At 63.4% G+C, this 19,324-nt stretch overlaps 3 protein-coding genes across 10 annotated transcripts in view; 1 reads left to right on the top strand and 2 right to left on the bottom strand.

Annotated features, from left to right (window-relative positions):
* Positions 1-10,591, top strand: part of PITPNM2 (phosphatidylinositol transfer protein membrane associated 2) — a 131,133-nt gene extending 120,542 nt beyond the window's left edge. For 2 of the 4 annotated variants that reach the window (XM_088019453.1, XM_028092487.2), the window contains 12 exons: positions 177-355; positions 1,497-1,667; positions 3,292-3,456; positions 4,188-4,349; positions 5,197-5,345; positions 5,692-5,808; positions 6,108-6,224; positions 6,342-6,490; positions 6,595-6,744; positions 7,133-7,316; positions 7,406-7,534; positions 7,627-10,591. In XM_088019453.1, the coding sequence (XP_087875579.1) occupies positions 177-355; positions 1,497-1,667; positions 3,292-3,456; positions 4,188-4,349; positions 5,197-5,345; positions 5,692-5,808; positions 6,108-6,224; positions 6,342-6,490; positions 6,595-6,744; positions 7,133-7,316; positions 7,406-7,534; positions 7,627-7,950 (1,996 nt within the window). In that variant the 3' untranslated portion in view covers positions 7,951-10,591. Of the gene's footprint in view, positions 1-176; positions 356-1,496; positions 1,668-2,081; positions 2,232-3,291; positions 3,457-4,187; positions 4,350-5,196; positions 5,346-5,691; positions 5,809-6,107; positions 6,225-6,341; positions 6,491-6,594; positions 6,745-7,132; positions 7,317-7,405; positions 7,535-7,626 lie in introns of all 4 variants that reach the window. The other 2 variants (XM_088019456.1, XM_088019454.1) reach the window with 2 other exon arrangements.
* Positions 10,592-11,200: 609 nt separating this feature from the next.
* On the bottom strand, positions 11,201-13,595 carry ARL6IP4 (ARF like GTPase 6 interacting protein 4). 2 transcript variants are annotated; one of them, XM_088019457.1, is made up of 6 exons: positions 13,456-13,595; positions 12,930-13,103; positions 12,179-12,487; positions 11,978-12,095; positions 11,556-11,625; positions 11,201-11,476 (listed from the first exon to the last, which is right to left on the bottom strand). In XM_088019457.1, exons 2-6 carry the CDS (start codon positions 13,090-13,092, stop codon positions 11,420-11,422), a joined length of 717 nt encoding a protein of 238 aa, XP_087875583.1. In that variant the 5' UTR covers positions 13,093-13,103; positions 13,456-13,595; the 3' UTR covers positions 11,201-11,419. The 2 variants fall into 2 exon arrangements, with proteins under 2 accessions (XP_087875583.1, XP_027948298.2); XM_028092497.2 differs by having other exon boundaries at positions 12,179-12,463.
* Positions 13,596-14,878: 1,283 nt separating this feature from the next.
* On the bottom strand, positions 14,879-19,324 carry OGFOD2 (2-oxoglutarate and iron dependent oxygenase domain containing 2). Of its 4 annotated transcripts, none has more exons than XM_028092490.2 (7): positions 18,882-19,104; positions 18,445-18,501; positions 17,610-17,723; positions 17,421-17,520; positions 15,817-15,944; positions 15,329-15,586; positions 14,879-15,254 (listed from the first exon to the last, which is right to left on the bottom strand). In XM_028092490.2, the coding sequence occupies exons 1-7, from the start codon at positions 19,011-19,013 to the stop codon at positions 14,991-14,993; spliced, it is 1,053 nt and encodes a 350-aa protein (XP_027948291.2). In that variant the 5' UTR covers positions 19,014-19,104; the 3' UTR covers positions 14,879-14,990. The 4 variants fall into 4 exon arrangements, with proteins under 4 accessions (XP_027948291.2, XP_027948292.2, XP_027948297.2 ...); XM_028092491.2 differs by lacking the exon at positions 18,882-19,104 and adding an exon at positions 18,639-18,863 and having other exon boundaries at positions 17,610-17,758; XM_028092496.2 differs by lacking the exons at positions 17,421-17,520; positions 17,610-17,723 and having other exon boundaries at positions 18,882-19,324.

Genomic DNA, 19,324 nt, shown 5'->3' with positions numbered 1-19,324 from the left:
GTGGCACCCCGAGAGAGATGTCCCAGTGGGCACTGGGCAGCCACATCTGCAGGACAGCTCAGGGGCTGAGCCTCGTTTGGGCCTAACGACCCCCGGGGGGCTTCCTTTGGGAGGCTGAGGGCAAGCCAGAGCTGAGAAGGGGTGTGGTGTGACCTCACGAGGCCCTCCATCTGCAGCCTCCATGCCAGCGTGCTGAGGAATGAGCCCAGCTCCCGCCGTTCGAGCAGCTCCACCATGCTGGATGGCACAGGGGCTGTGGGGAAGTTCGACTTTGAGATCGCAGACCTTTTCCTCTTCGGGTGCCCGCTGGGGCTCGTCCTGGCCTTGAGGAAGACTGTCATCCCTGCCCTGGATGGTGAGAGCTCTGCAGGGACAGGGCGGGGCAGGGGGTATATGAACTGGGTAGAGAGTCTCAGTGGCCCCCTGTCACAAGGCCATGGCCACATCCCAGGCTCCTTCCTGCATCAGCCTCATTTCTGCCCTCCCCAGCACAGGCTCGCTGCTCTCCTTTGCTCCTACTCCAGCAGCTCAGTCTCTGGCCCCCATCTCTTGGCCCCTGATGTCCCATTTCATCTTCAAGGCACCTCTGGGAGCTGAGGTCCAGAAGGGAAGGGGCTGCCCTGGTATCAGATGGACACAGACCCAATCTCCTGGGCCCAAAGTCTTCCCGTAAGGAGGAGATTGGAAGCCAGGCACCCCCAAATCCTCCTAGGTGCCTGGCTTCCCAGTCCCAGAAGGGCCGCGGCCACACTGCTCCGGAGACCCTCCTCAAGGCCACAGGGGCAGGGGGTGTGACATGCCGGCTGAGCAGCCTGTCAGCAGCAGTCCCTGCAAGATGCCCCCGGGAGCAGCCAGTGTGGCCCCTTACAGGGGCTGTGCGGGGCCCGCATTATATCCGCAGGTTACAGAGGGGCAAACTGAGGCTCAGAGAGGCATGGACACTTGCCCAGGAGCAAGCCAGAGGTGGCTTATATATAAGCGGACAAAGACATGGGGCCAGTGATGTATGGCAACATCATCTGTAATCGTGAAACACGAGAACCGCTGTAAACGTCGGTCCACAGAGGGGGGCTGGTTGACTAAACCCTGGCGCGGCCCAGGATGGAGGACGCCCGCGGCGGAAGACGGGCTGATGGAACTGGCAGGACTGACATGAAGGACGCCCACGTTTTGGTGTTACATGGGGCTGGAGGAGGGGGTTCAAAAAGGAAAGCACCTGTTTTTCCGTGTGTGTTTAAAAAGTGAGACGTCTACTACTGCTCTTTATACTTACGCTCACCCTGTCTCTCCAACGACCATGACGTGCTCGGAGAAGCAGCCCCATCTCACAGCCTAGGGCTCCACTCTGCTCAGTCTAAAACAAATTTGGTTAATAAGCGCACAGAGACCAAATCATAGAGACAGGCTTTCGGATGCCCCGCCCCCTCTGCCGTAGACCCCGCCTCCTCAGGGCTCTGCCATTCCCCCACCCCCACCCCCACGCCCTCTGCCCCCAGTTTTCCAGCTGCGGCCGGCCTGCCAGCAAGTCTACAACCTCTTCCACCCCGCGGACCCGTCCGCCTCCCGCCTGGAGCCGCTGCTGGAGCGGAGATTCCACGCCCTGCCGCCGTTCAGCATCCCCCGCTACCAGCGCTACCCGCTGGGGGACGGCTGCTCCGCGCTGCTGGGTGAGCGGCGCCGGGGGGGCCCCCGTTGGGGGGGGCGCGCGCCTGCCCCGGGCTCCTCCCGGAAGCTGGGTCCGCGGTGTAGGTACGGGGCTGCGTCAGCAAGGGGGGTCAGGGCCTCACCCCAGGTGCCGTGGGGGCAGACTGGGACGAGCCTGAGGCCGAGCTGTGTGGGGACCGCTCGTGGCAGCGGGCGTCCAGGGGGTTCGGAGCAGAGTGCTTGCGTGGGGACTGCTGCCCATCGCCCACTCTTGGCCCTTCCCGGGAAGCCCCCAACCCGCGCCCTCAAGTGTGTCCTGGCGTCCCCTCCCGTCCCGTCGTCAAGGAGCTCCACGTGTCCGTGTCGGAGGAGTGCGTCTGGACTGCCCACGCCAGTGTCTGTTCTTGTCCTCTCTGTTCTCTCCCGTCTGCCTCCAGTCGAGACAGTGCAGAGAAACCCCGAGCTGGTCCTGGAGGGTGGGCCCCTGGCCCCTCTCCCCCCCGGGGACAGCTTCCTGGAAACCAGTATCCCCGTTCCCGCGCTCACCTGGCAAGACGGGCCCCGCCCGAGCCCGGGCTGTGCTGAGTGTGTGTAACACCCCCGTTCGCGGTGGCATCTGCTTCGCTGGCTGACTGCTGGTCCTCAGGGACTTCCCATGCCCTCCTTGGCCACTTGGAGTCTGTGGGACCGTGGTGTCCCACGGAGACCAAACAGGACAAGTCCTAGGGACCAGGCCCTGGCGCCTCCTCTCTACACACCGAGAGCCGAGGAGCCCAGAGGGAGGAGCGGCTGTCCCAGGGTCACCTAGCATGGGTGTCAGTCCAAAGGCTCTGTCTCCCATTTGTGAGGCTGGAGGGGGCAGCCTGCAGACAGGGTGAGGCCTCGAGCCTCATCCCACCTGCTCCCCAGGAGAAGCTTCCGGTTCCAGTGAGGGGTTGATTCCAGAGTCCCACTCCTTCCCTGCCTGAGGGGGTGCAGGCACCTCATGCACCCTATCTGCACGTGGGTCCTCTAGCCGAGCCCCCACTCTCCCTGCTCTGCCCTGGCCCAGTTGAACCCTCGGCGCCTGCCTTTGTCCCCAGACATCCATTCAGGGCTGGCTCAATGTGGCCCGTGTGAGGCACGTGCAGGGGTGTTGCCTCATCAGTGCCCAGCACTGGGCATCCCCCCGAGACCACTTCAGGCCCTCCTGTCAGTGCCCCTCAAACCCAGCGATAGTGCGCTGCGGGTCAGGCCCTGCTAGGCTGAGCCCGGGATGCTGGGGGGCCTAGCCAAGATCAGGAGTCGCGTGTTGGGTCAGATGCGTGGCCAGGGGGGGCGGGAGCCTGGCCGCCTTGCCTCCCTGCCTACCGTGTCTGTGTCGGTCCATCTGTCCATCCCTGCCCCAACCCTGCCTCCTCCCCCTGCCTCGGCTCAGTGCCCTGCCCTCTCGGCCCTGAGCAGGCAGGCCCTGGCACGCTTGGTTCCATCCTCACTGCCCTGTGCTCAGATGCCACCGCTCACCTGCGGCATGTCGGCCGCGGCTCCAGCCCCCCCCCCCCCCAGCCCAGGGCATGCTGGGCCCTACCTCCCGCTGCTCAGGGGGCCGGGGGACGGGCTGGGGGGCCCTCTCTTACCCACTGGTCTCTGGTCCCTGTCTACCTGCAGCGGACGCACTCCAGACCCACAGCACAGTCTTTCAAGAGCACACGGCCCCCTCCTCGCCCGGTGCAGCCCCCACCAGCCGAGGCTTCCGCCGAGCCAGTGAGATCAGCATTGCCAGCCAGGTGTCGGGCATGGCCGAGAGCTACACAGCGTCCAGCATCGCCCAGAGTGAGTGCGGCAGTGTCCTGGGCCTGCCCCCCCCCCCGCACCCTCCCCTCTGTCCTAGCGGGGGGTCCGCGCACCAGCCCCACCCCGGGACAGTCGGCAGTGTCTGGAGACAGCTGGGGAGGGCACTACGGGCGTGGATAGTGGATAGTGACCGGGTGTTGCTCAGCACCTACAATGGCCCCAAACGTCCAGAGAGGACTCTGGAGGGAGGGAGCCTTCGAAGGGGCTGCCCAGCAGGGCCAAGTCCTCCATTGGGAGGCAATGGGCCTGGGAGGAGGGGTCCTAACCCCGGGTGCGGGGGGGGGGGGGGGGGGAGGCTGGTGCCCCCTGAGGAGGAAGCTGTGGGCCGCTTCCGGACAAGCCCGCAGAACCGGACAAGCCAGAGGGGCAGCTGAGGGGGGAGCCTGGGAGGCGGGATCTCACTGTGGCCGCCGCCCCGCTGTGGCCTCCTTCGCTGCTTGGCTCCTCAGAAGCTTCGCAGCAGCTAGAAACGGAGCCCAGGTCACCCCCGCTCAGCCCCCCAGGGCCAGCTGCCCTCTCCATCGTCCCTGACCATGTGGCTGGCTGCCTGTCTGGCTGAGCAGGGCTGCCTGAGCTGTGGCTGGCATGAGTATCCTTCTGTGAGGGGCGCCAGGGAGCCCGGCACCCTTCCCCGCATACCTCGTGGCCTGGGGTGGCAGCCTGGGGGCCCCAGCACGGCTGACCCTGCCCCCGTTGTTCTTGCTTCTCAGAGGCCCCGGCGTCACTCAGCCATACCCCCAGCGTCAGGCACCTGTCTCTGCTCGCCCTGCCCCCCCCGCCCCCCACTACCCCGGGCCCCCCCCCGCAGGCCGGGCAGGCGAGCCCCAGCCTGGAGCGGGCCCCCCGCCCCCCTGACTTGGACGCCAGAGAAGGTACCGGGCGTCACACGGCCTCCATCCACACACGCTGTCCTCCCCTAACTGGGGTCCCTCACCGTCGGGCCCTGCCCGCTGAGGCCGGCCCGGGGAGCTGGAGGCTTGGGCTGGGGAGGAGGCGGAGGTGTTGGAGTTGGCTGGGGGGCCAGGACCAAGGGCCCGTGTGTGTGGCGAGCCGGCGGCGGGCAGAACACAGGAGAGCCCTGACCCGCACCAGGGGCTACGTACAGAGTAGCTGCTGCGTGCGGCCATCAGGAAGCCACTTTCTAACCCTTATCCGGAGCTAGGGTGGTTTCCCAGCCCCGAGTGGGAGCCAGGATTTGCACCCAGGCCTTGACACTTGGCCTGCAGGCTCCCAGGTGCTGAGGGGACATCAGGCCTTGCCTTGGGGTTCACCCCGACAAAGCCTGTCACGGGCCTGAGGCCTGCAGGGCAGACGGGGGGCGGGGGGCAGGAGAGGCCTGAAGAGGACAGTGACCGGGCCCAGGGCAGGGGGCGGCAGGATCCGCGACAGGACCAGGGATAGCCCTGCCTCCTGGCCGGCACTGTCCCCTCCCACTGACTCCACATGCCCCTTCCTCACGGACTGCATGCTCTCCACGGAGGCTCCCCGCCCTCGTCCCCAGGCCTTCGGGCTGCTTGCTCGCTATCGCGGAGTCCTGTGCCTTCCCTGCTCCCTTCGGTCACCTGGCCAGGGAGGAGGAGGAGGAGGAGGAGGAGGAGGCTTGCTTTGGCTGCAGCCCTGCTTCCCCGGTCAGAGGAGGGTCTGGTCTTTGGGCTGAGCCAAGCCCGAGGGGCCTGGCACCCTCCGAGGGCAGCCCGGTCAAGGCCCTCCCCCTGGCAGTTGCAGCAAGGTGGTGGGGCCAGAAGCGGATCGACTACGCCTTGTACTGCCCCGACGCTCTGACGGCCTTCCCCACCGTGGCCCTGCCACACCTCTTCCACGCCAGCTACTGGGAGTCAACGGATGTGGTCTCCTTCCTGCTGAGACAGGTACCGGGGGGGGGGCGCCCGCCAGGAACCGCCAGGCCCCACATACGGACCAAGTGATGGCACCACTGACGGGGCCCCAGTTCGGAGACAAGGGCGGTGGGGGCTCCCCTGAGACCACAGAGCAAGCAGGATGGAGGGACGCTTGCCGACATTGGGGTGGGGTGCACGTATGCGCACGTTCATGAGACATGTGACTTCGGGGGGACCAGAGAGTGGACTGTAGTGGGTTGAAGGGTGTGCCCCCAACCCTTCACGGTCTCCCATTTCTGGCTCCGAGGGCCACTGGCCTCCCCCTCCTAGAACAGGCAGCCTTGAGACGGCCCCGGGGCCGGCTCCTTCCCCTCAGGTCATGAGGCATGACAACTCGAGCATCTTGGAGCTGGACGGCAAGGAGGTTTCGGTGTTCACCCCCTCAAAGCCGAGAGAGAAGTGGCAGCGCAAGAGGACTCATGTGAAGCTTCGGGTGAGGGGGCCCCCCACATCCGCTGTCCTGCTGCGCCCTCACAGGACACCCTGCTACAGACGAGGAGACCGAGTCACAGAGTCACATGCTGTCTTACTTAATCCTCGGTCTGTGAGGTTGGAGCTACTACCCCATTAACAGGCAGGGGGGTGCACCAAGGCCACGTAGGTCACGTGGCTGAGCCGGACTTGAACCCGGGCCCTCCGGCTTTAAGCCCCGTGCTCACCCACCAGGCCCAGGAGATCCTAGCCACCCTTCCCTCCCCTCCCCTGACCCAGCCTCGCTCCTCCCAACCCCAGAACGTGACCGCCAACCACCGGATCAATGATGCAGTCGCCAACGAGGATGGCCCGCAAGTTCTGACGGGCCGGTTCATGTATGGGCCCCTGGACATGGTCACTCTGACTGGGGAGAAGGTGAGGACCCGGGGAGGGCTGCAGGGGCTCCTGCCTGGCCTCCCCCTGGCTGGGGAGTGGAGGCTGGGGAGGCCAGGGGCCCCGGCCCCTTCCTGACCAGCTCGCCTGGCCCCCCAGGTGGACGTGCACATCATGATGCAACCGCCCTCGGGCGAGTGGCTGTACCTGGACACGCTGGTGACCAACAGCAGCGGGCGGGTCTCCTACACCATCCCCGAGACCCACCGCCTGGGTGTGGGCGTCTACCCCATCAAGATGGTGGTCAGGTGAGCCCGCCTCTGGGGAGTGAGCAGGCCAGGCCGGCCACCTCCGGGACAGGGAGGAGGAGGTCTGGTGGGTTCTAATGAGCGCCCCCCCCACCCCGCCGCAGGGGAGACCACACGTTTGCGGACAGCTACATCACCGTGCTGCCCAAGGGCACGGAGTTTGTGGTCTTCAGTATCGACGGCTCCTTTGCTGCCAGTGTGTCCATCATGGGCAGTGACCCCAAAGTGCGGGCCGGGGCCGTGGACGTGGTGCGGTGAGTGACGCCGAAGGGCACTTCGGGCTTGGGGGCAGGAAGCTCCCGGAGGCCAAGCTGGGGAGGGCTCTGGGACACTTGGCAGGGGCTCACGGAGTCAAGCACCGCCACTGTCTAGCGGTGTGACCTCTTGATGTGGATGCCTCAGTTCCTCAACCTGAACAGTGGGGCTCCTAACGAGACCAGTTACGCCTGCTGCCGAGGGCATCCATGGGGACTGGGCAACCTGGCAGACTGTCCTCACCGTGGCTACTGTTTCTGCTGAGCCCCATCGGAGACGCGCTCTCCAGCGGCCCAAGGAGAGACTGGCGGGGCAAGGAGACGGGGTGGCCCAGGAGGGAGGCCGGGGCGACCGTGGGACACCCAGGCCTCCCCGCTTCGCCCCCAGGCACTGGCAGGACCTGGGCTACCTCATCATCTATGTGACGGGCCGGCCTGACATGCAGAAGCAGCGGGTGGTGGCGTGGCTGGCCCAGCACAACTTCCCCCACGGCGTGGTGTCCTTCTGTGACGGCCTGGTGCACGACCCGCTGCGGCACAAGGCCAACTTCCTGAAGCTGCTCATCTCCGAGGTGGGGTCCCAGATGGAAGGGCTCAGGGGCGGGGCGCGGGGCGCGGGGCGGGAGGGCCGTGCCCGTGCCCACGCCAGTCTCACCCACAGCTGCACCTGCGCGTGCACGCGGCCTACGGCTCCACCAAGGACGTGGCGGTCTACAGCTCCATCAGCCTGTCCCCCATGCAGATCTACATCGTGGGCCGGCCCACCAAGAAGCTGCAGCAGCAGTGCCAGGTGAGCGGGCGAGTCGTGCTGGGCGGCACGGGCAGGCAGGCCCCGAGAGCCCAGCCCGTGACAGCCCTCTCCCTCCCCGCCCTCCCCTGCAGTTCATCACGGACGGCTACGCAGCTCACCTGGCCCAGCTCAAGTACAACCACCGGGCGCGGCCGGCCCGCAATGCAGCCACCCGCATGGCGCTGCGAAAAGGCAGCTTTGGCCTGCCGGGCCAGGGCGACTTCCTGCGCTCCCGGAACCACCTGCTCCGCACCATCTCGGCCCAGCCCAGCGGGCCCGGCCACCGGCACGATCGGACGCAGAGCCAGGCGGACGGGGAGCAGCGGGGACAGCGCAGCATGAGCGTAGCCGCGGGCTGCTGGGGCCGCACCATGACCGGCCGGCCTGAGCCTGGGGCAGCCGCGGGCCCCAAGTAGGACACCGTGAGTGAGGCGCTGTGGTCTCCATGGTGCTAGGCCGGGGCGGCCAGCCCTGCCAGGAGGCCTGGCCTGGGCACACAATGTCGGCTGGAGACAAGCTTGTCCCCAGGACCTGGCGGAGGACATAGGCCGTGCCACACAGCCCTCCCAGCCCTGCCTCGTGTCCTAGGGTCTGAGGGGTTCCAGCTCGCAGGAGGACCTGTCCCAGGATGACAGAGGGACCAGGACTCCCCACGCGGACTGGCCCGGAAGGCACTCCTAGACATTTGCCCTGCATTGACCTCCCAGCGTCCCGACGCCAGGCCTGGACCCGGGCCCAGCCCGCCACCTCCCATCCACTAGCTCACCCTGACCCCCAGGTCCTCTCCCACTCGGTAGCAGTTCCGACGGGGGACAGCCTGCTTCTTGTTAACTCGAGTTACTCAACTGTTCAACCTCACTGGTTTTGCACTGATTTTTGAGAGTGGAGATCCATTACCATCTCCTGTGGCCACGGACATGCATGAAAAGCCGACGTTCGCTATCTGGGACCTCTTGCCGCACAGAAGGCTCCAGGGCGGCAAATCCTTGTGCAAGCAGGAGAGAAAGGCCATATCTTAATTTCTGCAGCTCCGCCTGGCCCGCCAGCGCTGTGGCAGCCCCGGACCCCTGCCTACCTGTCCACTCGCCCCACCTGGAACCCAGTCCAGCGGCGAGGCTGGGGAGGCCCAGAGCCGGCTCCCGAGAAGCCACGCCTCGGGCTCCTGGGCCTGGCCCGGCCGGCCTCCTCCGCCACCCCTCGCCTGCCGTCAGTCAAGGCCACGTGCCTCGGCTCTCCCGTTTCTACACCTTTCTACTTCTCCAATCTGATTTCTATGAGGTTTTTTTAAATGAGCAATCCTTGGCTGCTTCCTTTTCTTAACTCTTTCAGTACCAAGCGCAGCCCCTCCACACGAAAACACCCAGCACTGTGACGGAGTCCAGCCTGGTTCTGGGTCCCGGGGCCCTGCCCCCCACCCCCGCCCATACAGTGGGGCGTGGGGTCCCCGCCTCACCTGACCCATTAATTCCACTGAATTTCTACTCTGGGGTGAGTGGGGCGCACACTTAAGTTTTTTTTTATGCCAATTCCGTTTTGATGCCGAATCTAAGAAGCCACAACTTGCTTCGTTAGCTTAAGGGCAGGCAGCCACGACGCCATTCCCATCTTGGTAAGGACCGCGCTGTCCGGCACGCTGGGTCCGAGCATCAGCCCTCCCTCCCCAGAAATGACCATGATCTCAGCTGTGGCGCTCGGCTCCGGGAGGCCCTTCTGCTGCTTCTCCACCTTCTGCGTAAGGCGGGGGAGCCTGCCTGGCCAGGCTCCAACTCTGAGAAGCTGCTGCCAACCTGGACACGGCCTCAGGGCCTCATGGGCTGGGACGGGGAGGCACACCGATTGATGTTAACATTCTCCCGTGTGTAGATATGTACAGCCAAAGGGTCGTGTAAATGTTCCACGAAAGTGGGTTTATACAGAGTGAGAGCTATTTATTTTGTGCAGAGAAAAATTTCTGGAGGGATAGGACCTTCAGGGTTTGTTCATATTTAAGATGTAGCTTTTTGTTTTTGTTTCAGGCGTTATGTATAAAGCAACGATTATTTTATGGACCAAGTTTTAATGTAAGTGTTGCAATGGAAGTGCAATACCTGACCCCCCCCCCGCTCCCCGCGGGGGGGGGAAGGGGGGAACCGCTTGGCCTGACAATCACAGCCCCGCGGGGGGGCCCCCCCCCCGTGGCCAGTGCCTCCTCCTCTGTCGGTCCCACCTCACCCCATCTTGCCTACCACCTGGGTGACCAGCCATCCGGAGAAGCGCCTGGAAGAGTCTCGGGCCCGCCTGCAATAAAGGCTGGGCGGCCTCCTGGCCCGGGGAGGCCATGTGGGCAGTGGGTCCGGCCGCTCCCAGCGGGCAGCTCCCCCAAGCTCCGCACTCCCCGCCCACCTGCCCAGCTGCCAGCCATGCCAAGGACAACAGCAATAGTCCCCTGGGCCTCCCCCAGCGGCCCTTAGCCATAGATGGTGAGATGGGCAGCCCACCCTCCCCGTTGACGTCTCTCTTCTATATCCAGGTCTGCTTCCTGCCTCCCTAAAGATTCCTTTTGGCACAGTCTCTTCTTACGGAAGCACCAGTTTTTCAGAAACTAAGAGGGAGGGCAGAGTCCTTTAAAAAATACCAAAAATGTTTACAGCGTTGGGTGCTGAGCTGCAGGGCTCAGGCCTGACCAGTCGTAACCAAAGGGTGAGGCAGGCCTTGCTGACTGCCACCCCCACCCCAGGCCTGTTAGAGTAGAAGCCTTAGTCCCACTCCCAGCCCCAACCCCAAGACTGAGCCTCAGCCCACCACCCCAGATCCAACCACCTGCCTTCTCTTTGATTTCTAAAGAGGGATTCAGCAGAGACCCCACCCCCAACTTTCCCAGCTCGGTCTGAGCTGCCCGCCCACCTGCCCTGTTGCAGTCTTCGAGTCTGGGCCCCTCCTGTCTCTCTGTCTGGGCCATGTGTGAGCAGTGTCCTGACTCGCCCATCCGCCCTTGCTACCCCTGCACCTTCGGGCCTGAGTGTGCTCTGTATACAGTGTCATTGTCTGTTACACCAATTAAAGAAGCACGAAGGCTTCCTTCTGGGTCTCTTTACTGCACCGGCAACCACAGAACACCGGCTGGGGATGGGGGCCCCACCTGTCCTGGAGCTAAAGCTGTGACGGCGAGAGGCTGTTGCTTCCCGATAAACACCACCCACTACACTCGCCGTAATACCGATACAAGTACACAAGCCTTACCCTGCCCTGGGCCTCCTTCCAGTCCCTTCCTAGACACGAACCCCGTTCATCCTCACAGCAACCCTGAAAGCCTCTCTGCTTTACAGAGCACACAGCTAGGAATCTGGGCCAGGACTCCCGCTCCGGCCACCTGGCCCCAGCACCAGCACTCTGAACAGGTGTCATCTGCAGGAAAGAGCACAGGAAGCAGTCTGCCCCCAAGTCTGAGGGGGTCGGGCTTAGGAGCCAAGTCTGGGTTTGGGATGCAGCTGGGGGTGAGAGTCAGGGTCTGGTCTAGGCAGGCTGATCTGGGGATGAGCTGGGTAAAGGTGGCTGGTGTGGCCATGACCACAAGGGCACACCCCGCCTTTCCCCAAAAACTCCTGGAGCCCTTGTTTTAACTCTGGAAGTTGGGCAGCATCCTTCCCCGCCCCCCGCCCCCCATCGGCACAAAAAAACATGACAAAGTTTCCGACTGTGGAACATTTAATATTTGGGAAGTTAGGCTCTTTCAGGAGATGGGAGAGCTGATTAGGCCAGTGACCCTATCCTCTACCCCCTGCGTCTGAAAGGAGGCTGGGCCAGAGGCCAGTCCACAGGAGGAAAGACAGACACCCACTGGGCTTCCTGCTGCCCACCCCGAAGCCAGCCTCCAGGCCATCCACCAACACTTAGCCAGCAGGGCCCTCAGGGTAGCAGCCCAGCTCGCATCTGGAAGGCCAGGCCATCCCCTCGGGTGGCTTGCTAGAGAAGAAAGCGCACAGAAGGGGACACATCAGAAACAGAGCTGGGCGCGGACCCCGGGGAAAGGGGTGACACCAACCTTGTTGATCTCTCTGTGTCGCTCCTTAGTCACGATTTCCTCCAAGACCTCGCCATCTCCCTTAATGAGCCTGGGGGAGGAGGGGAGAGGAGGCTGAGCCTCTGATGCCAGAGCAGCAGAACGAGATACCAAGCCTCAGGCCCCCACTCCCTTGAGCAGGCGGAACCTAGGCGCTCCCCCCCACTGCCGCTCCTGCCCTTGGGACAGTGATAAAGGCAGCTGGGTAGGCTCTGCCATCAGAGCCCTTTGAAGACACTCCTCAAGGCCCTTCCAACCCCTGCAACTGCTTGCTCTGGGCAATCAGGAAGAACAGCCTAAGAAGTCCCATGAACGAGTAACCACTTTTCTCTGGCCTCTGGCCCTTTGGCGCTCCCCCTGCGCGCGCAGAGCATGTGGGGCTGAGCTTTGCCGAGACTCCCCACCTGGTGCGTCCTGTTTCCGGGTCCACCACCTTGCGGATGATGCTCTGCCGAGCATCCCACTCCTCCTTGGTCATGGGCTTCATGGCCTGGATGCGGGACTTCTGTTCATCTGTCAGGACTGCAAGCGGAGATGGCAGGGAGCTGGCGGCTGGCTCTCAGGGAGGGGACGCTTCCCGTCCCGCACCCCGGGCGGCAGAGTACCTGGGCCATCCTCTCCCTCCTCAGCCGACCTGTGCCACTGGTCCAGTGAGGGGCCCGGCAGAGCCTCAGCCTGCTGCAGCTTTGCCTTCTCCTTGCCTTTCTTCTTCAGCTTCTTCTTCCTTTTCCTCTTCCTCTTCTTCCTCTTCTTGTCCCTGTGCTTCCCCCGCTTCTTCCGGCCGCCACTGGAGGAAGAGGAGGACGAGGGGGAAGACGAGCTGGAAGAACTGGAAGAAGAGGAGGAGGAGCTGCTTCGTGGTCTCCTCCGGGCCTTGGGCTTGCTTCTCTCTGTGACGCAGGGAGAAGGTGAGGCTGGCCAGGAGGGTAAGAAGGAGACCTTCATCCCCTTGCTCTGGCCTGCGGCAGGCTTAGAGGGACCACGGCGGGGTGAGGCGCTCCGGGCAGGGCCTTCCAGAGCAGGGATCAGCTCTCTCCGGAGAGGCACTTTCTGGGCTTCACCCAGTCACTGTCTGACCAGGAGCAGGGCAGCCAGCGCGCCCCCCACCACCCCCCACCCCGATCTCAGCTCCAGCTTCACAAAAGGCATCATTACGGGCTCCCTTCAGTCCGCACACAATGCGCGGGCCCAGCCTCTGGAATCCGAGTGTCTTTCAATCCAGACATCCGGGTCCCGCGCTCTGCACTCTACTGCTCACCGCGCTCTCTCCACTGCCACCCCGGGAAGCCCACTCAGCTGCCTGCAGCTTCCTCCGTAAACTTCCCACACCCCTTTCCCATTCCCTCCGGTCCTCACCCTCCGCCCCAGAGCTGGTGTTGCTGGCCTTGTGGTCTTGGGATCTAGAAGCCGAGGAGCTCCTCGGAGCGTCCTTACTGCTCTTCTTCCTTCTCTTTTCCGACCCTCGGCCCCGGGACCGGCTTCGGCTCTTGGAGCGCTTGCGAGAGCTGACGTGAGCCATAGCGCCGCGGGCTGGAGACGGGGAGACACGCTTATACTGGGGCTCACCCAGCCGGCCCCCCAGACTGGGCTCCGAGGGCGGCTCTTCTCGGGGCCTGGCTCTCGGGGGCCCAGTGCCCATCACCACCCGGGACAGGGACTGGGCGGGGGGGGGCCGCGGCCACCTCACGATCTTCCCCCACCCCCCGGGACCCCAGGCCCCGCGCCGACTCTCGGAGCCTCGGCCCCTTTAAGGGCCCGCCCCCGCCCGGCCGCTCCGCGCCTGCGCACGGCCCCTCCACGCCTGGACGCTCCCGCGCCCGTAGGAGCCGCCGCGGTCCTCAGCTGCCAGGTGCGTCCCGATTCCCTCCCCGCGCGCTCCTACCCTCCACCCCCGCGCCCTCGGCGGCCTCGGCGCCCTAGGGAAGGTCCCCGCAGCTGCTCCGTCCCCTCCTAACCGCCCATCTGGCGGGACCGTCGGACCCGCACCACGCCTTCGCGTGAGGAAGCGGCGGCGAGATGACTTCCGGCCGGGGCAGTGCTCCGAGAGGCCGTCCGGCTGGAAAGCGAGGCGCTGCCGCCTTTAGTCCTGAAGCCCCGGGTTCCGTCTCCAGGGCCGCCCAAGAAACGGAGCCTGGCTCTCCGACCTCCCGAAGAGGGAAGCTGGGGAGCCAGGCTTCCGCCCCAGGCGGTTGCGAGGCCGTGCGTGCTCCCCGGCCTCTGCCGCAGCCCTGCCCTCGTCTCCGACCGCCCCTCCGACCTCCAGCCTCCCTGAGTTGCCTGCCGACCTGTCCACCCCAGCAGGCTGCGAGATCCCTGGTCCTTGCGGCGTCCCCACCTAGCGACAGAGCCAGGGCGGGAGCCCTGTGAGGGAGTGCCCCGAAGGCCTGTGTCCGGAGTGGGCAGCTGAGGTTCTGCTGCCAATTTCTCCAGTGTGGAACGAGGCCTGGTGTTCCAGATCCTCCCACTCTCCCAGGGAAACCAGAACTCAAGATTTCAATACGGAAACCCCTGGTTTGCAAATGTGCACCCCCAAGCCCGGCACAGCTGCACTCCCCCCAGTTTGGGAGCTGCCCAGTTGCAAATTTTTCGATAATAATGACAGCAAACACAGAGGGCTGCTGTAAAGCACTTTATGAACGTTAACTCATTTGATTCTCACAACAGCTTTAGGAGATAGGTTCTTTCCAGGAGAGGAAACCAAGGCACAAAGAGGTCACGTGGCTGCCCCACAGTCACACCACTGGAAGCCGCAGAATCAGAATCAGCCCAGGCAGTCTGGCTTGAGTCCTGCTCTTAAACCCCGCTGTGGTAAGCCCTCATCACCAACTAGAAGTTGCTATTGGTGGCTCACCCGAATCCCCTTTATAGACAGATGCTCTCCATCCCTGCTGTGGTGTGTGTTCCTAACTCACCTGTACTCTTCTCTGGAAGGTTCCCTTGGTCATGGGAGCCAACCTGCCCTGGAGATGGATATCTGGGAAGTCACTGCCACCTCCCCACCCACCGCCCAGCGCAGCCCAGAGACACCCTATAGCCTCTCTGACGCCGGGGGGGGGGGGGGGGGGGGGGGCGGGGGCGCAGACTGCTAGATTCATGCTCGAGTGCTCTGCGGGATTGGGCTGAGGCTGGATGCCCTTTGAAACCACATCTTGGCCCAGCTCTTTCCCGCCCTGTCCTTCCCTCACACCCTTCTCCTGAAGGTTTTCCTTCAACAAACCACCTGCCCAGGAATCCCCACCTCAGGCTCTGACAAACCTGACCCAAGCCAGCCTGTCTGGGGAAAGAATGACGCAGAAGCCGCTGTGTCCTTTTGAACCAAGAAGTGCCTGAGGGCTGCAGGGAGTTTATTCCTGTCCTACCCTACCCAAGAGGCAGAGCCCTCGCCTGCCATGCTACCCCCACAAGGCCCAGCCTGGCTCAAGTCAGGGCGCACACATCCACCACAGGGGGCTCCTCGCGGGTGAAGCCGTCGCCGAAGCCCTCGTCGTCCACCAGGTCAGGTTTGCGGCAGCACATGGGGCACAGGCGGTTACGCACAGCAGAGGCCCGGAGCCAGATGACGAGGTTCCAGCGCTCGCCCGTGCCCAGGGGCCGGGCCCCGTGCAGCTGGCCGCCCCGGTGCAGGATGCCCTGGCCCACCACGTGCTCCACCTCCAGGGGCCGGGCCAGGGCTGAAGGCGCCTGCAGGAAGCGGGACTCAGGCCTGGGCACTCCCGGCTGCCCCAGGCCCTGCGCCGTGGGTCACATACACTCACCTGGAAGAGGCCCCCGAAGTACAGGGCACCCCCCGTGAAGGCCTTGCCAAGGGCCACGTTGAGGGTGAGCTCGGCGTTATCATAGTGGCAGCCGAGCTCACGGTCCTGGCCTGGCGCGTATTTGACCACGAAGGCCCGGTGGCTGTCAAGCCAGCCCCCTCCACAGTCTGGATACAGCAGCGCTGTCAGTGGCTGCAGGAAGCGCTCCCGCAGGGGCGTCACCAGCTGCTCATCCAGGCCTAGCTCGTGCAGCAGCACCTGGGAGGGGCACCCCCAGAGGTCAGCAGGGAAACTGACGGGGCCTCATCCTGGGTCCCTGCGGGAGTCTCTTACCAAGGACACTGTTATTTGCAGGTACCAGCTTCACAATAATCCTACCATGACCTCATTTTACAGACGGGGAGACTAAGACCCCAACAGACCCCAACAGCTCTTCTCCAGCACCGCAGATACGTCCCCCCAGCCCCTGACGCCCCTGCCTCACCCACCCCATAATTGTTCATGGTGTTGGGTCTTCCCTTGGGCATGTCTGACTGCTCGAAGTGCTCCAGCTCCTGCAGCAGGGCCTGGCAGAATGGTGCTGTGAGCACCGGCAGCCGGTAGATACGCTTCGCCCCTGCAAAGGGAGGGACAGCGTGGGTCTGTGTCCTCGTGAGCTCTGTGAGCCTGAGCATGCCGTGTCACTTCCCTCGGCCTCAGTTTCCTCACCTGTACGATGGGGACAACATGGGTACTCACCTCTCAGGGCTGTTGTGACCACTAATGACATACTGTGTGGGTAGCAGGAAGGCCTATTCCTGGGCCCCCTCATTTGTCCCTGGAGACTCTCATCCTGCTTCCACAGGCGCCCACACGTCTAGCCTCTAGACTCCGATGTGAGTTTTGATGAGGCCCAGAGATGGGAAGGGATTAGCCCAATGACACCCAGCAGGCTGGTGATGGAGCCGAGCGGGGATCACAGAGCCAGCCTCAGGCCTTCTCTGCACGGCCCCCCCAAGAGCCATCAACATTTGCACCCCAACTGAAGTGCCCCTTGGAGCCTCTGTTCCCCACACAGGAAGGCTGAGGAGGGCTGCTCCTTCTTGCTGGGCCCTGTTTAGGGAGAAGCCAGGCTCAGATCAGAAATGCAAACATTCCTTGGCAGATGCACCAACGCCCTGGGGTGTGGGGTTCGTGTGGCCCCCACACTTTCCACCAACACACAGCCCAGCCCCACCCAGACAACCTTCACAGAATCTCCACTGATGGGGAGTGGGTGGCAATGAGGAGGAGTCCCTCCAGGCTAGGAGGGACAGTTTCATTCATATTCCATCCTGTGCCTCACAAGAGAGCACAAGCTTCATAAAGGGAGGAACACTGTACACCTGTCTCCCCACAGGACCCCCAGACCTAGGAATAACACTAACGGTAAGGTAAGGAAACCTCTCCTGAGCACCGTGCACCCGGCCTATTAGGCACATTACCTCACTTAATCACACTTTAGGAGATGGGTATTACTAGTTCTCCCCTTTCACAGATGGTGACATTGAGGCAGAGGAATTAAGGAACTTGGAAGGGCTGGCACTTCCTGCTGCGTTTAGCCAGTGGGAGATCCCAGCAGGAGATCCAAAGGCAGGAGAGACGGGGCATTTCTGAGCTTGCTGTGGCTTTGTGCCTCTGCTCAAGGCCACAGCAGTTACCTGGCAGCCCCTCTCCCACAACTCCAGTCATGGCAGGTTGAAGAAACTTCATTGCCCACTTGTCCAGGTCAAGGGATAGGAACTGTCTCTCCCCAGCCTGCGGTTAGTCCTGGGCTGGGAGATGTGGGGTGGGTCCTTCACCGTCATGCACACCTGTCTTAGCTGTCCCTTTGTTAAGTTCTGCAGTACCCCCCCATTTGGGTATGCCAGCTGGTTCACACCCGACACAGGCATTGAGTGAGTATGTGTTGGGCAAGTGAGTAAGTGAATACAGATGCCCTGCTCCTGACAGGTAGTCCCACCAGCCCTTCTAGCTCCTGCTGGTTTGGATTTTGGAGGCAGGCATGGTGGAGGGACCCCAGTCTCCCACCCCCTAGTCCTAGTGCTACTAGGTGATGGGGCCAAGACCTCACCAGACACCGTCTCCAGCCGCTGGAGAAGGCCTTCAAGGTCTGCACCCGGTGATGTGCTGTACTCAGCTGCAGCCAAAAACTCAGGGGCCAGAGCCTCGTCCTGGGGGCAGAACCCACTAGCTGTGAGGCAGACAGGCCCCAAGTCTGGATGCCTCCAGCTTCTTCCAGTAACCTGCCCCTGCCAGGTACCTGCAGCGTGTTGTAGACATCAGGCCGCGCTGGGTGGTAGGAGCTCGAAATGAGGGCTTTCCTGGCAGCCGACTCCTGCCCCAGCCGCTGCCGTCGCTCCACCTCCTGCTCAAGCTGGGTGGCACAGGGCCTAGTTACCAAGATGGGGCCTCACACCCCCCCACACACACAAGGTCACTGTACAGAGGAGGAAACTGAGGCTCAGGAAGGGGCAGGGCCTGGGTTGAGAACGAGGTCTCCCTACACACCTGATTCTATCAGGGTAAACTGCAGGTGCCAAGCTGTTAGCTGAAGGCAACTCCACCCACTCTGGGTTGCACCATTCAGAGTCTGGCTGTGATGGGAACCCCTGGACATGCCCAACTAGCTGGGCCACTGAGGGAGGGGAATGGAATCCCAGCCAAGCCTTGTGTTCCAGAGGCTGCAGAGGGCTTGCCTAGGAAGCTTCCCCTTACTCACCCCCAGGTGAGGAAGGAGACAGAAGATGCCAGCAGCGCTGGCACCAGCCAAAGGGCAGTGGGTGAAGACATGAAGAGGCCGGAGCCCAGCTGCCCTGGGTGGGATCTCAACTCCACCTGCTGTGAAGCCTTACGCAAGTGTCTTAAGAGGGTGTAAGGCAGACAACTTGGCATTTTCCACTTTCTCTTTTTCTGGTGCCAGGCCCCAGGTGCTGCAGTGAGGGGGCACAGGAAGAGGGCAAGGGGAGGTCTCAGGAGCCCTTCAGGGAGCTGGGACTGGCAGGCCTACGGCTGGGAAGCCCCCTCAAGCTGCTGCCACCAATCTATAAGGGCTAAGAGGAAGGGCCAGGCTGGGCGTGGAGGGTGGGGCGTGTTACCTCTCCTAACAGCTGCTGGAAGTCCTTGGGGCTGACACACCCTCGGCTGCGCAGGATCTGAGAGCAGAAAATCCAGTGAGCAAGTCACTTAACGGCTCTGGGCCTCAGTTTCCCCTCGTTGAGATGGAGATGAGAGCCCCGACCTGACGGGGTCATTGTGAGGGTGAAATTCGGGAAGTACGAAGCGTACTTACGTTTACGGTAAGTACGGTAAGAGAGCATCCCCGCGCCGGGCCCTGCCCGAAGCACTTTACACGTACGTTTACTCATTCATTCCTTACGACCACCTCACTAAGAAGATACTACTATCCCCATTTAAGGTGAAAAAACCCGAGGCACCCAGAGATCATGTCCTCCTTGCTGTCAGATCGGAGCACCCGGGCAAAGCGAACGGCCTGCCCTCCCATTTCTCCGCAGAGCCGATGGAGGCCACTCACCGGGCCGTAGTCCCGGCGCAGCTGCTGCTCGCCCCGGAAGCGCACGTGGAGCCCGTAGCGCGCCACGTACAAGTTCTCGGAGCAGAAGCAGGCGCAGCGGCAGAAACGCCGCGGGGCCCCAGCCGTCGCCATGGTGAAGGGCCGCGCGCCGCCCCGCCGGCTTCCGTAGGAGCACTTCCGGCGCGCCCCGAGCCAAGCCGGGGACCGGGGTGGACCCCGCGTGGAACCGGCGGCAAGGGTCCGTTCCAAGTTCCCAAGTGCAGAAGAGAACGAAGACTCCGCCCCAGAAAACGGTCTGCGGGGGGGCAGAGACGCTCCCGGGCCAGGGGAGGGGCGGACGGCCTCGGCTGAGAGCGTGTGCTCTTCTCGTGCCGCCTCCCAGTTTCCCCGTCCACGAGGCGGGGACCAATCGCCCCTTTACAGATAGGCAAACTGAGTCACAC

Source organism: Eumetopias jubatus, unplaced genomic scaffold (genome assembly GCF_037043125.1).
Source record: "Eumetopias jubatus isolate StellerSeaLion01/CBP00866 unplaced genomic scaffold, mEumJub1_p1.0 scaffold_16, whole genome shotgun sequence".
NCBI lineage: Eukaryota > Metazoa > Chordata > Mammalia > Carnivora > Otariidae > Eumetopias > Eumetopias jubatus.
The sequence above is the reverse complement of the archived record's forward strand: the minus strand, read 5'-3'. Positions and strand labels throughout refer to the sequence as shown.